Source organism: Podarcis melisellensis (genome assembly GCF_964234715.1).
Source record: "Podarcis melisellensis genome assembly, chromosome: 14".
Classification (NCBI taxonomy): domain Eukaryota; kingdom Metazoa; phylum Chordata; class Lepidosauria; order Squamata; family Lacertidae; genus Podarcis; species Podarcis melisellensis.
In genome coordinates this window covers 47,542,551-47,558,433 of record NC_138546.1, presented here as the reverse complement: position 1 = coordinate 47,558,433, position 15,883 = coordinate 47,542,551, and the positions used below count along the sequence as shown (strand labels likewise).

The window sequence follows — 15,883 nt, the reverse complement described above, 5'->3', positions numbered from 1 at the left end:
ACATGGCCAATAAATCTGCCTGTCATTCACTATATGTCTGCACAAAGAGCTTTGTTACAGTTGCTCCTTGCTAATTGTGCCAGAATATAGGGTGAGATGTTTTGATAACAAAAGTAATGGCGAGAAAAGCTCTATTGTGGCATTTTCTTAGCTGGAATATTTATTCATAGCTTTCTATTGAATCTAGAATAATCCCCTTTTAAAATGCTTTTGCTTAATTTTAACTGCAGGGAGCTCTGGTGGTATATGTGAAAAGAGCAAGCTTTATTCTGACGGCAAAAAGAAATCCTTAAATACTGGCATCATCACAGTACAGAACTATGGTTCCCACGTCCCTCCTAAGGTCTCTCATATCACCTTTGCACATGAAGTTGGACATAACTTTGGTTCTCCAGTAAGTATGAGTGTTACAGCTGCATTCCTAGCTGGCCCTGCTTCTACAGCAGATTAGGGGTACCCAAGAGTTGTGCTGAAACCCTCCCCTCCCGTTTTGTGTAAATAGAACTGATGTGAGTTGGGCTTCTCCCAAGTTAACAGTTTGTTGCATCCAAGCCTTGACTCTTGAACATGGGCAATCAGGAATTATCATACTTTGACAGTGCACTTATGACCTTGTGCAACAGAGCAAATGCCTGCCCCTCTCTCTCTCTCTCTCTCTCTCTCTCTCTCTCTCTCTCTCTCTCTCTCTCTCTCTCTCTGAAATGACATTTTAGAGCCTTTGCTATGGCATAGTTGAAAGAATACTGGCTTGTTCCTATACAGTTTGGCCTTGTTTTTCACAGCCTGCAGGGTCACATGTGCTAGCAAGCTTCTGCAAGATAGATGTTAACAAGGACTGAACTCTGCTTTCCAAGAACATGTCCTTTGCAAGCTTCAGTGAAATTACTAGGACTTGTGTGAGATGTGGCAGGAGTAGTTTGCAATAACCATGTGGAATGTGCTGTTTGTATAAATACAAAGGCGGACACACTCTCTTGTGTGGACACAGTTATTGCAACTTGCCTTGCTAAAATGTAAGCAATGATATATAGTCTGGTTAACATAATCTGGGGAATCCATTTCTTTGTCCTGGCTTTTGATAGCGTTAAATATAAATCTTATCACTTATGCCAGTGTTTAAGAAAAAAATGCCATGTCTCTTATGGTTTATGTGACTAGCTTGTATTGATACAGAACACCTTCCACTGGGATATAAAACATGTTGGGATTAGCAATGCCAATTTATGCTGAACTTGGAGTTTGGATGCTCAAAGCACTTTGAAATATTAAAATGTTTTTTGTTTTCATAGAATCATAGAATTGGAAGAGTCATAGAATAATAGAGTTGGAAGGGACCAAGGGTCATCTAGTTCAGGCCCCTGCAATGCAGGAATCTCAGCTAAAGCATCCATGACAGATGTCCATCCAACCTCTGCTTAAAAACCTCCAAGAAAGGAGAGTCCACAACCTCCCAAGGGAGACTGTTCCACTGTCAAATAGCTCTTACTGCCAGAAAGTTTTTCCAAATGTTTGGTTGGAATCTCCTTTCTTGTATCTTGAAGCCATTGGTTTTATCTATTGCTAGAGTGGTTTGTTGTGGTTTTAAGTCTAAATTTTACTTCAGTTGGTGCTCGGACTGTTCATATTGTGCAGATAAGGGGATAACATATTGGTTATTAATGGATAGAAACAATCTATTGAATGTAAGAAAAATATAATATTGCTTATTGGTGCTGGTTGGTGAATGTTCTATGAAAAGTTTCCAAGTTAATTCCAGGAAAACTGGCTGCAAATATCATTTCTCCCTAACCTTCCTGCCTCTTATCCTGGGGTCATTCACTCCTCCACTAACACTATTACTGTAAAGCTGCCTTTAAAACAACAGAAAATTAAACTGAGAATTATCTTTCTTGCAGCATGATTCTGGAACAGAATGCACTCCAGGAGAGTCTAAAAACTTGGGACAGAAAGAAAATGGCAATTACATCATGTATGCAAGAGCAACATCTGGGGACAAACTTAACAACAACAAATTCTCTATCTGTAGCGTTCGGAATATCAGTCAAGTTCTTGAAAAAAAGAGAAATAATTGTTTTGTTGGTAGGTCGATAATTCATCCATGTTTTTTTTGGGGGGGGAGGGTGATATGGAAATAGGGTATCAGTATGAAATCTAGACAGTCTCAAGACTCTCCAATTTGTCATTTTTGAAATTTTCACTGGCCAGTTGTCCCTCCAATAGATAAAAAAGAAAGCCAAGCAAAACCAAGCAAGAACCTTGCTTGTCACCAATAAGCTACAGCTCTGCTTGTTCACAAGTGTGTCCCACCCCCTAGCTCACACAGATGCTGTTTTTCTGGGTCCTGTTCAAGGTGCTGGCATTTACCTTTAAAGACTCAAATGCCTGTCCCAACCTACCCATGTTTTGAGATCTGCTTGGAGCTCTTCTTCAAGGGCCCTTCTTAACAGAAGTGCACTGTGTCACAACAAAGGAGAGAGCTTTTGTGTTGGTGGTGTCCTGATTGCAAAGCATCCTCTCACAAAGAAATGCACCACACCATTAAGTGGCAACCTTTTTGCTCCTGGTTACGTTTCTGTATTCCCAGGCATATAAATGCATGCAGTACCCTAGCCTATGGTTTAGCTGTTGCCAAATATTATTGCTAAAGTTACAATTTAAAGTTCCAGCAGAGATTCAGCAAGCATTCCTTTTGACTTGCAGGCATCACTTAAATATTTTTTCATGCCACAGGCCTATGTGGCTGTTAAAATGATTTTTTTTAACTGATTAGTCATTTTAATAATTTCTGTACAGTTTTTTTTAGTTTACATAGCCATATATGGCTCTGACATTGCAGCATAGAAATACTTTTATCAATAAAATCATTATATTTGTTCACTATCTTAGAATCAACTGGATGGAGAGGCAATATCCACATGTTTTGAGTAAATGGAACATTTTAAGCAACAAAAAATTGCAACTTGGTACTCCCCCCCCCCCCGTGAAAGTCAGAGCAAGCTGATACCTGCCTCCTGCAACGCACTCATTAGAAGCGTCCTGCGAAATGTTTCCCATACCTGCTATGGTTATTTAAAAGGAATTTCCCTTTTGTTTTGGTACAGTTAATCACTGTGTCCTCCAATGTTGCTCCAAATATCTCACAATATATGTTTAAGGGACAAAGTGTTCTGAAGATCTTCCTGCTTTTCAGAGTCTGGTCAACCTATCTGTGGGAACGGATTGGTGGAGCAAGGAGAGCAGTGTGATTGTGGCTACAGTGACCAGTGTAAAGATGACTGTTGCTATGATGCAAACCAACCAGAAGACAAGAAGTGCAAACTAAAACCAGGCCAGCAGTGCAGGTATTGATGTCCAACTTGGTTTTCACTATCCAGCTGCTTGACTATTGCTGCCCCTGAACATTTTGCCAATAAGTATCTGTAAACCACAATTTACAGTGGCAATTGAAATGATTCAACCCCCATTTCAAATTGTGTTTATTATCAAAATTAAAGACTTTCAGCTGTTTGCAGTGAGCAGATCAAACAGAAGCAATTGAAATAGCTCAACACAGTGGATGCTTCCCCAAATTCAGCTGGCATACTGGCTTCTCCAGTCTCACTATTATCCAACTCCCTGAATAGAATCCCTCACAACAGCACAGATACAACAGGTGTCTCAAGCGCACTTGATGCAACTAATCAAGAGTTTAATTAGTTGCACTAGGTGTGCTTGAGCTGGAACGCATGAAAACTGCTAGGGCAGTGGTTTTCAACCAATGTGCAATGGCATCCTGGGGTGCCTTGAATGGTGGTCAGGGATTCCATGGGCAACACTGGCCTCAGTCCCTCTTTCCTTCCCTCCCTCCCTCCTCTGATGCCCTCTCTCATTTCTGCCTCCCAAAGGCTTCTGCAGCTGTTTGTTGCAGCAGCCCTGGCTACAAGCTCTCCATGCGAATGGTGCCTCTGGGGCTGGCCAGGGGGTGCTGGTTGCCAGAAGCTGAGGTGGCCTCAGAGTAAAGTGAACAAGCGGGTGAGGGAGCCCAGCCAGCCAGTCCACCAGCCCTTGCTGTTGGGAATGGACAGACAAGTGGGAGGCCAGGCACGCGGGCAGGCACAGCTCTGGCCTTTCTTGTGCTTGCTGTGTGCAAGGCCTGCCTGGGAACTGAATGCCCAGCACTGATGGGGAGCCTTTCTGCTGTGCATGTTCATTGGCACCCATTGCTGCCTCCCAAGGTGAGTAAGATGCTGGCCTCATGTTCATCTTTGGCCAGTCTCTGTCAGGCTGCTAAGACTGGGGGCATCTTTCCAGGTCCCTGTGGGTGGGGTGTGGATGCACCTCTCTTTGGGGTGGAGGGGGCTCAGAAACCAGGGGTGGTGGCTGCCGCCTGGAGGACTCCCAAGGAGAGGAGAGGAGACTGAGGGAACACTCCACAAGGGAGGGTGTTCAAAAAGGGGCGAGGGGCTGCTGGCTCTGCAAGCAAGGTGTGACATAACTGGGCTCCTGAGCCCCACAGGGGTGTCACAGAAAGAATGTAGTTGGTCAAGGGAGCCATGGACTCCAAAAGGTTGAAAACCCCTGGGTCTAGGGGTTTGCTGAGCGTCAAATTTGGCTGCACGTTAGAAATACGACGTAAGTCAAGAGAATGGTCCAGAAGGTAAGTGATGAGATCATCGGCCTTCACAAACAAGGAGCAAGATACAAAAAGATAGTGAAGGCACTGAATGTTCCTAGAGGCACATAGTTGGGAACATAGTTTGCAAGTTCAAAGTTAAAGGAACAATGGTTACATTACCTGGATGGGGCAGAAAAAGAAAGCTATCTGTGGCACCAACCAGATTTCTGAGAAGGCAGGCTGGGGAAAAATATTGAGTGACTGCAAAAGAGCTGCAGCAAGACTTGGTAGCAGCAGGCACTGAGGTTTTAGTGAGCACAGTAAGGCACATACTAAATGCAGAAGGTTTCCATCCCAGAACTTCCAAGATGTACACCACTACGAAACCAAAAGCACAAGAAAAGTCGGATCCAGTATGCTCAAAATCATATAAATAAGCCACAGAAGTTTTGGGATTCTGTTCTGTAGAGCAATGAAACAAAATTGGAACTTTTTGGCCCCATGGATCAGCGCTATATCTGGAGGAGGAAGAATGAAGCATACGCTGAGAAGAACACTCTGCCTGCAGTGAAGCACGGTGGTGGCTCGGTGATGCTCTGGGGCTGCTTTGCATCCTCTGGTGCTTGAAACTTGCAGCGTGTGGAAAGCAGGATGGATTCACTGAAGTATCAGGAAATCCTAGGAGGAAACATCATGCCGTCTGTGAGGAAGCTGAAGCTTGGACGTCATTGGATCTTCCAACAGGACAATGATCCCAAGCACACCTCAGATTCCACCAAGGTTTGATTGCAGAAGTCCTGGAAAGTTCTACAGTGGCCATCACAGTTACCTGACTTGAACCTCATAGAAAATCTCTGGTGGGATTTGAAGAAGGCGGTTGCAGGGTGCAAATCCAAGAATATTACTGAACTGGAGGCCATTGCTCCTGAGGAATGGGCTAAGATTCCTCAGGAATGCTGCCGGAAACTGCTGTTTGGCTATGCATCTCTTTTGCAGGAGGTCATAGCAGCAAAAGTCTGCTCCCTAAGTACTAAAGATGCTTGCCCTGAAGGGGTTGAATAATAGTGAGACTGAAGAAGCCAATATAAGTTGCAATTTCAGCTGAATTTGGGGAAACCACTCGAAGCATCTGTTGTGTTGAGCTATTTCAATCGCTTTTGTTTGATTTGCTCATTGCAAACAGCTGAAAGTCTGTACATTTTGATAATAAACCTGATTTGCATTGGGGTTGAATAACTTTGATTGCCCTTATACATGTGAATAGGGTCACTATTTGAGGCTTTTGAGTAGTATATGAGGTTTTTTTAAAGAACACTTTTCAGTGCCTTGTTCTTTTTACTACTGATTTAAGCTTTTGAATTCAGCTAAAAACTATCAATGAGACTTTAAACAACCCTGTTATACCCACAGTCATAGGGGAGTGATAGGAGGCACCTTTTAAAGAGCAAGCTTATAAAAGTTTTGATCTATGTTGGTGATGGGCTGCAGAACAAAGGTTAAAGTTAATCCTTCTAGCTAAATAACAAAAGGGTATGTGTGGGCTGAATAAGGTGACAGGAGGTACCTGTTAAGAAGTGACAGCTGAATATTTTCCCCTCTTTTACAGCCCCAGTCAAGGTCCCTGTTGCACACCATCTTGTACATTCAGGGTATTTGGAGCAAAGTGCCGAAATGATTCTGAGTGTGCGGAAGAAGGGAGGTGCAATGGCAACACTTCTTTCTGTCCAACATCTGCACCGAAGCCTAACTTGACGGACTGCAACAGAAATACTCAAGTTTGCATAAATGGAGTAAGTCTTCTAGAGATGTTACAGAAAAGCTAAGGAATCAATATCATCTTACATGCTGCTGGCCCAGGATGATTGTATATTTCCCCCTGCTGGAATAAAGCATTTCCTTTATTGGGTAACAAGTGGAGAACCTGTGAATTTTCTTAGTGTTTAGGAAATGGCATTCTGAAGCTTTGCATTCTCAGGCCTTGTATTCTGCCCAGTCTATATCAAGCGCCACCAGCTGATGCATCCAGTTTTATTATTTCCAGAGTGGGAAAGGTATTACTCTCTGTTCACAATATATGGTGGTGGTGGTTCTTCCTGTACAAATGATGAACCTTAAGTTTTCTGGAATGTAAAGCATGTATGGAAAATAACTGTGTCTTTTCTTCTCTAGCAATGTGCTGGCTCTATCTGTGAGAAGTATGGCTTAGAAGAATGTACATGTGCCAGTTCGGATGCAAAGGATGATAAAGAATTATGCCATGTATGTTGCATGGAGAAAAGTAAGTTCTATTCACATTAAAACAAAAATAGTGGAAGTTTGGATTTTGATACTAGAATTTCAGATACTTTTATTCAATAAAACTGAAGCTGGGGAATAGTTTGCAGAACTCTTGAGTTATTCAGAGAACCTTGCCATGAAGAAAGATGATTGGATCTTGTGTGCCATTAAGGACAGCCAAGTGTGAGGACACAATCAGTTGAGAGATCCTGGTAAAAGCACTTCTATCCACTGAGGCTCCCTGGGACTCCAGTGACGGAGTGGGATCCAGATGCATCCCCACCCAGACTGTGCAACTGAACAGGCAATTGACCAACATCTCTGACATGGAAGCCCCTCACCAACCATACCTTCATCCTGTCAGGGTTCAAGCTTGGCTTATTTTGTGCACAAGCTTTATGTAAAAAATCTCTGCTCCTTTGCAGCAGGAAATGAAATTACTCATGTGAGAAACCATCCCAGTGCATTGTGTGCTATTCTACTAGTTCAAATGGTGTTCCTCCCTTTTCTCTTTCAACCACCAAAATGCCTTGGCTCAGTCCTGGTTGTAACACTTAAATCTCATGAAGACTATCCATTTAACCTGAGGGGCAGGAGGAACCTCCAGCCCACCAACCCAATTAAGCTCACCAGACCTCTGAATTTGACCCATGAGGCCTTTCTGGCAAACTGTATCCATCTATCAGTTACCCAGTGACCTGTGATGTCAGGCGTAGAGATCTGTTATTTCTGATCTTGGCAGTAAGTGATGACAAGGGATCAGTACTTGTACCGAGATAAGCTTATATCTGGTCTTTAATGCTGTGGTGCTTAGCACTGAGATAACAAATAAGCCTCTGCCTGCTCTTTGTAAAAGTCAGCAAGATCTTAATCCATGATATGAGAAAATGGCAACCCACTCTTGGAGCATTTCCATTCATCCACAGATTTCTTGCTTTGCAATCCTGGCTTGAATTTGAAGTGGGGCGGCAAAGGAAGAATCATGACACAACAAGTGATTGGCAGTTGTATGCCCCCCCCCGGTCAAAATGACCCATGGATCAATTTCCTACCCTTGATTTAAGTAATGACTGCTGTCCTGTACCTCTTACGCTCTTTCAATACACATGTAATTGTGGGCAGGCTGTTGCTTGTGATGCATTTTGTTGTATTGCGCTTCCTAAAAATAACATCTGTTCTTAAAATGTTTTTTGCTTTATCCAGTGCTTCCAGACTCCTGTGCAAGTACAGGCTCTGCTAAATGGAAGAACTTCTTCGATCACAAAACTATTACCCTGCAGCCTGGGTCACCCTGCAATGATTTTAAAGGTTACTGTGATGTGTTCATGAGGTGTCGATTGGTAGATGCTGACGGCCCCTTAGCCAGGTTAAAGAAGGCCATTTTTAATCCAGAGCTGTATGAAAACATTGCAGAATGGATTGTTGTAAGTTTTTAAACATAAGAAATCTCTAATACTATGTTGTGAACTGTGGTAAAGCTTGCCATTGTCAGTTGTTTTGAATTTGAATTAATTCCCACCTCCAAAAAAACCCCCTTTGATTGCCACAATTCTACAATGCTACCTTGATGAGTAGTGCTTTTACAAGAGCAGTAGTTCATTTTCTTCAGAGCCATTGTAGCATCTGCTTTGCTAATATGTAAATATTTACCCGAAGGGTAGCATGCTAGCAGTTTTATTGATGCACCACTAGGAGTCAGGTTCTCTCCCCCCCCCCCCAAATATGGATAATGGTAAAATTCTCCTGCGATCATACAGATTCTGCTTTAAGAATGTTGTATGCTTTTTCTAATGAAGCAGAGTGGTAGTACACTGTTGAATAAAGTGGGGTGGGAGGATGACAAAAAGCCATTAAGAATTGCTCGAAGCTGTCCTCATGAGCACTTGTATTTTCCAGTTTTCAGAAATTGCGTATGTGTAACATTGGCCATGGTTGCTGGGGCTGATGGGACATATAGTTCAGCTACATCTGGAGGACCAGAGGTTCCCCGTATCTAATAGAATAGAATAGAATAGAATAGAATAGAATAGAATGACACAAATATATAGAGATAAAGCTCGTTGCCAGCTTTGGGTATGACAAGAGGTGAAAAAGGCTGTTGTGCACTTTCCAGGCTTTAGAAGACAGTGTGCTATGGGGCTAGAACATTGGACTTGGTCCAGGAAGAGCTGGCTTAGATTCTTGCTTGGCCGTGAAGCTTACTAGGTGACCTTAGGCAAGGCATGATTAGTCTTAGTACAGGGTGGGGTTGTCATGAGGGAAACTGCATAACCCTGTGCTTCTTAGAGGAAGGGTGAGATAAAGACCCAATAGGCAGGCACTGGTGCAGCTTCACTGATTTGTGTGCATCTGTATTGGCTGAGTGCCAGGATAAATAGATTTTGATTTTTATATTTCTATGCTGCTTTTCATTCAAATGAATCCCAAAGCAGCTTGCAAACAATAAATAATAGTAACATGGTAGAGCATAATAGAACATCACAAATACAGCATGAATCAAATGAAATAACTAAAAAATCATCAATATAATAATTACAATCTATAAAACAGCAACTAAAAAACAAGCTGCACTGTAATTAAAGCAAAAGTCATATGATTAACAAATCAAGACAGCATTTATAATCTATAAAACAGTATTAACAACATGAACAAAAAAGCAGCCAAAAATACACTAAGCTCCATTAAATTCACACCCCCATGAATCATATTCTTTCACTCTGTTCAGCGCATTGAAATACACATGTGTATAATAACTCCCTTCTGACGGTTCTTCAGGCCAGACATGGGGCAACACTGGTGAAACCAGCCACCCTCTGATGGAAACAGAGTCTCTCCTCCTCAGAGTTTGGAAACAGCTCCCCTATAAGATCTCCTAGGGCTAGAGGGTGGGGCAAGGCAGGTGGGAAAAGCCATTACCTGCTGGCCAACTCTGTGTCTCTCTCACAGTTCTTCCTCTGGATATTACTGTTTTTCATTTCACATTTTCCCTTTATTCACCAGAAGAACAGGAAATGTTACATTATAATGAAACATTTTCAGGGTTGTTTAGGAATGGAAAAGAATGGGAATTGCCAGATAAGAAATTTTCATACACACACTCAGTAACTAGGTTTATTGCAGTAATGTGTTTTTGACCTAGCACATTTTCCAAACAGTGACCATTGCCTGTGTCCATGGGCGTAGCCAGGATTTTTGTTAAGGGGGGCAGGCTTTTGTTGGAGGAGGCAGAACCTCAGTTAGGTATTTTTATTGATATGTGGGGCGGCTGCACCCCCCAGCTAAGCCCCATGCCCATGTCCTTTAAATTTGGTCTCTTGAGGGGCTGATTCTCACCTCATTACATTAGAGAAGCTCTGCCATTGTCTTACCATGCTTGGTGGCTTGTTCAGGCCTGGGTGCCACTGCATTCCTTTATTCCTGCTGAATTGTGATTGTCAGACACGTTCTGTTTCGTCTGGTGACCAGTCAGCCTCCATATCTGCACTACTTCTAATGAGACCTCATGGGAGACAGTCATGCAGTCAGCTCTTCCTTAGCAGCTCTCAGTTTTGTGTGCAGTAAATGGTGGTTGGTAGAATTCTTTGGTGCCCTCTGATTTCAGAATCTATAGCTGCCATATATGTCTCAGCTGTAAATGGTTCTTTATGCACTGCCAAAAGTGCAGCCATTTCAGCTTCCTTTTGCCACCTTACTCTGAATCTGGCCAATCTAACTGCTGGTGCAGTATCCATCTTTTCTTCTCTTAACAAATTTTATGTTTGGTCACTGTTTTTAAAAAATTCAATAAAATGTCCTGTTCCAGTTTTATTTTCAGCATTTTCAGGTACAGGGCACATTGTTAGCTCTAACATGCAACTTGGGGCTAAGGTTTAAATATTTTGCCATACAAATATGTACTGTGTACCTGGGCATGGAAAGAAGGACTCTGCCTCCTTTCATCACTGATGTATTACTTAGCCAAATGATTATCATAGTTCCCAAATGCCAGGTCAGAATAGCACCTGTGGCCAGCCCTCTGCTCCCAGGAGATTTGCATATGATGAGTGCCCTTTGTGACACAGATTACAGGACAGAGAGCAGGACCTGTTTCCCCACCCCAATTCCCACCCTGTCTGCCCACAGAAGATTCACTTCCATAATATATAAAAAATGAGATGTCCCTGGTCTCTTATTTGTTTTTCCTGCTCTTGTCCTGTGTTCTGTCTTTTTCTCTCTCAAATGCTACTCTCCCCAGCAAAATGCAGCTGCCATTGTCACAACCCACCAGTGTCCTGTTCCAGTCTCTCCTCCTTTAGTAATTCTATTAGTGCGGTATTTTCTAGTTTTCCTATGGAGTTTGGGCAGTTTCCAAGATGGAGCTTAACCTTTTATTCTCTATATCAGTCCTGGGAAAATTCACTTTTCTAGACTCAAGTCAGTTTACTTTTTTGGGAAAGGATTGCATTAATATATGGATGACTTGATTTTAACCTGCAAATTCAAATTGAATTAAAGCCAGAAAACGTAGTGGAGAAACTTCAACATAATAATTAGATTTGCTAATGGTTAAATGGCTTTTGCTTTGCAATTTGTGAATCATCCAACTTCAGCCTTGTTTCTAGAGCTGGGGTGGGGGAGGTGTGAGGAGGGCAAGTGCCTGTCCTGAGAAAGCAGATGACCTGTCCAGGTTTGGGTAGTTGAACTGGTTTCTGCATTCATTTGCCTCCCTCCTGAGAACTTTACTCATTTGATTTTTCCTTTAGTGCTGTAGCTGCTTTTATAACCATCTAAACCACTCCCAGGTACGCTTTTATAAAAGTAGGTGGTTGACAAGCCCTCAACGATGCTGCTTCGTTCAGCTTTACTTGTTATAGTCAAAACAAGCCACCTACCCTGCTTGCATTGCTGAGGTCTGCATGCCCTCTGCTGCCACCACTAGCACCCACTTCTGGTGGACCATAGAGTAAGGCAGGTGGGCTGCAGCTGAGGAGCCAGCAGCTAAGGCTGGGATCCATGGGCCTCTCCCCAGCTCCATGGGGGCTCTCAGGGGTCCTAGAATTTCATTCATAGAGGCCTCTGGTGGCATTTGAGGAATAAAGCTATGGCTTTGCACTGATTTTAAGATGCAGTAGGGTTGTACATGCACATCTATCCTAAAAATAGTCTTTTGTGTTCTGTCACAATATTTCAGATATACTGGTGGGCTGTACTTCTTATGGGGATTGCGCTGATCATGTTTATGGCCGGTTTCATTAAGATATGCAGTGTTCATACCCCAAGCAGCAACCCAAAGCTGCCACCACCTAAACCTCTCCCAGGTAAGCACCTTCATGTTGTGACTTCTGTAAATTCTGTATAATGGAAAATGTCGCTGGCACCTTGTAGTAGTTGCACTATGAAAGGGCAGGGCTGTGTTTCCTCAAAATACTCTTGTATATAAAAGAGGAAAACCTATGAGAAGGTGCTGCCCTATTGGACACTCAGAGGCTTAAAAGTCAGTTGTCCCTTCAGCTGTCAAATCTTTGTGGACTTAGTATAATGGGTGGTATCCTTAACTCCTTCACACTAATGGGCTTGTACTGCCCCTAAAGGAGTAGGTATGTAGCTTATGTTTGTTATTGGAGGTCCAAATGACTTGGTGGCTGTTACCTCTTTAGTTTGGTGCAACATCTGTATCTGATAGCCCATGTGTTGCTAAAATTGAGAATGGATTTCTGCAATGTGCTCTGTGTGGGCCTTGTTCACATAGGACAAGCTAGGACAGAATGCAGCAGCTAGACTACTGATGAGGGCAGAAAGCTGGCAGCATGTGACACCTCTGCTAAAACTTCTGTACTGGTTGCCCATGTGCTACAGGGCCAGGTTCAAGGTTCTTGTGTTGATATACAAAACTCTGAACAAAACTCAGGATGCTTTAAGGACCGCCTGAGCTGTTGTTTTTCAGCCCAATCACTGAGAACATCCAGAGGAGAGCTGTTGTCCTTTGTGTTGTAGGGGCCTGACTGGCCTCAGCCTAGAGATCAGACTTTTTGTGTCACCACCAGTCCCATGCTATGAAGCACTCTACTAGCAGAAACTGAGCAGGCATTTTAACTTTCAGGCTTCACCTGGCAACTTACTTTACGCTGACAGGCGTTTTTAGTTGCATAAAATGTTGCATAAAATGGTCGCCTCAACCACTGTTTTGTATTGCTTTTCCTTTGTTTAATGTAACCCCCCACCCCACCCCGATGTTTTGCAGGAAGAGGGAGAACTGATCTTGAGTACTCTGTGCTTGGCATCCTTGTTCTTACCTTAGATAGGCAATCAAAGGCCTTGCATATTTGCATATAGCACATTAAGCCTTAGGCTTTGACTGGTCTCTAAACAGGCAATATGTTTTTTAAAACTATGCTTTTTTCTGTAGGCACTTTGAAGCGAAGGAGACCGCCCCAAACAGCTCAGCCTCCTCCACGCCAGAGGCCCCGAGAGAGTTATCAGATGGGACACATGAGACGTTAAGTGCTGTTTTTTGCCTTGGTTCTTCCTAGTGCCTACAGTGGGAAAATTTCACTCCAAAGAAAACCTATATTAAGTCATTGTCCCTGGTCTAACTTTCAACTAAAAAGCAGAAGAAAGAAAAAAAAAAGGCAAGATGTGGAGATGTTCAATGCTCGCATTTCCCTGCCCCAAAAGAGAAGCGGCTGATCTTGAAGCAGATTTTTAACCATCTTCAGCACCATGATTTTGACCTTCTCCTCCCTGTGCTCTTCGTTGTTGCCTTTTCTTCACTTGGAGGCAAACATGGCTCTTGTGAAACTCCTCTTCACATGAATTAAAGCATATATTTTTCAACTGTTGAGGCTAGGAAGCTAGACATTGGAGACATTACTTTGCCAATGTACATAAAATGTTATATGCAGACATTGTATTTCTCATGTACACCTGTACTTCTGTGTGCAATTGTAAAACAAGAGAATTGCAATATGGATGTTTCTTTGTATTATAAACCTTTTACGCTCTTAATGAAGAAATTACTGTTTAATTGACATACTCAGGATAACAGAGGTTGAAGGTGTATAAAAGTCTGGATTCTGTAATGCTTTATGCAGGAATTGTGAATTGGATTGAATCCTTTTTTAAATGTATCTATATTATGGTCAGAATTACTGCTAACATTCAATCTGGATGCAAAACCCAGATTTCTCATCCTGCACAAGCCCCAATAAATGAACGAAGCTCTGCTCTGATCCAAAAGGGGCTTGTGGAGGAAATGTTCCCTCTGGGTTGTGCTTTTTCTCTCGCATTGTGCCGCTGCTGTCCTGGGGATAGCACATGCCAGAATGTTCCCATCATTAATTTTTATGTAAAATATATGATTTCTGAGAGCTCAGCATAAGTATTTTCCAAAAAAAGGAAAAAAAAATCTTTGCCTGTTAAATGATCGACTTCTTTTTTCATGCTTTGGTAGAAAGACAAGTGTGTTCTATTTTTCCTCAGAAGATTGCAACTGACTTTCTTTGATATGCTCTGATAGTCTTAATATGTGGTAATTAGGTTCCCAGTTCTGACAGATATGGGAGAGATGAAAAGTTGTTTAATTTTTTTGTTTAAGTATTTTGGTAATTCTTCAGCATGATACTGTTCTTAAGGATAACCACTAAAACAAAAGTAACTGCTGCAGAGTCTGCTGTAGTTGTGTTTTAATTGTGTAGGCTGGGGAATGTCCACAAAAGGCGCTTAAAGGAGTCCGGAAGCTCAACAGCACAATGGCCCAAAGTTTTTATTATGAGTGTAAATAATTGGCATTTTAAAACAAAGTAGAAACAAAAGCAATGTCATAATATGCTTAACTGCTATGCAGGAAATGGAAGAGGGCATTATTCAAGCTTGTGATACACTGCTTCTGTTTTTCCAAAAGCACCAAGCTAATTAGGGAACAAATGGCTGTAAAAATATTTCTGGCTTTGCTTGGGAAGCAAATTTTATTAAGGGGTTGGCCAGGGTTTTGCTTTGTTTTCCAAGAGTATACAGTTTACACACACATTCTCATAATGTGAAGCAAGCCAGCAAGGCCAAAAATGTTAAAAGAATATAATGAAATCTCTTCCTTGTAAAACTTGTACAGTATGTGGTGACTTTTTTCAAAATACAGCTTTTTTGTACATGGTTTAGAGACAAATTTTGTACATGAAACCCCCAGACCAATAGACTATAAATAATTCTGAAGGATCTTAACTAGTTAGAAATCTGTAGTTGCTTTTAAACCATTTTAAAATACATTTTGGGGTGGTTCTGTTCTTGTTCTGTTCTTCAGACTGTGCAAAGGCTGGAAGCTAGGTTTGCATTTCTAAAATGGTGACTTTTGTTCTGCAAGAGTTCATAGTAACTTCTTGAGTGTGGTAGATCTTGGAACATGTAAATTCTTTGCTTGTAATGTTCTCCTGTGGCTAGGGTGCCTGGCAGAGAGCTGGCTACCCTGTTTTATTTTGGGTCTAAGTTTCATGTTTTCTGCAAAGAGAAAAGTGCACTGAACTCTCCACTACAAGTTAAGATGTGGTAAATTAAAACAAGATTATCAAGGCAAATTGCAATCTAATACTACTGTCAGTTTAATGTCCACTGTGTTTTATACAGTATCCTTTTTTTTTTTTTTGGTTCACTTTGGAAATTTTTACTAAAAAGTTGCAAAAATAAAATAAAGTATTGTGCAAACAAATGTAAGGTTTTTTTTAAAACTTGAAATGCATTAATAAATAGACCTGATGAAATCACCCTGGAGGTTGAGCTCTTTCTCAGAACTGAAGGGCAGTCAATTCTGATGTGCCTTCCTACATTTCACTGCCAGAAGCAGGCTGTGCTTCTTAGTAGATCTCATATTATTGGTGTGGCTCAAAAAGGGGGGGGGGTCTCAGTTAAACATGCCCCAAATCATACTGCTGCTGTATCTGCAGATTCTTCCTCCAGGCCTGTAAAACTTTATCTGAGTACAGTGCTGTGGTGTGATTATCAAACTATTTATTCTTTATTGAAACGTGTTTGTGGGTTAGAGTG

The 15,883-nt window shown here is 41.9% G+C and overlaps 1 protein-coding gene across 1 annotated transcript in view; it reads left to right on the top strand.

Moving 5' to 3' along the window:
* ADAM10 (ADAM metallopeptidase domain 10) overlaps positions 1-15,603 on the top strand; it is a 47,358-nt gene extending 31,755 nt beyond the window's left edge. The window contains exons 9-16 of the mRNA XM_081887651.1: positions 231-394; positions 1,896-2,079; positions 3,191-3,341; positions 6,201-6,384; positions 6,764-6,872; positions 8,075-8,295; positions 12,042-12,168; positions 13,257-15,603. Of these exons, the coding sequence (XP_081743777.1) occupies positions 231-394; positions 1,896-2,079; positions 3,191-3,341; positions 6,201-6,384; positions 6,764-6,872; positions 8,075-8,295; positions 12,042-12,168; positions 13,257-13,351 (1,235 nt within the window). The 3' untranslated portion in view covers positions 13,352-15,603. The remainder of the gene's footprint in view (positions 1-230; positions 395-1,895; positions 2,080-3,190; positions 3,342-6,200; positions 6,385-6,763; positions 6,873-8,074; positions 8,296-12,041; positions 12,169-13,256) is intronic.
* The last annotated feature ends 280 nt before the right edge of the window (positions 15,604-15,883 follow it).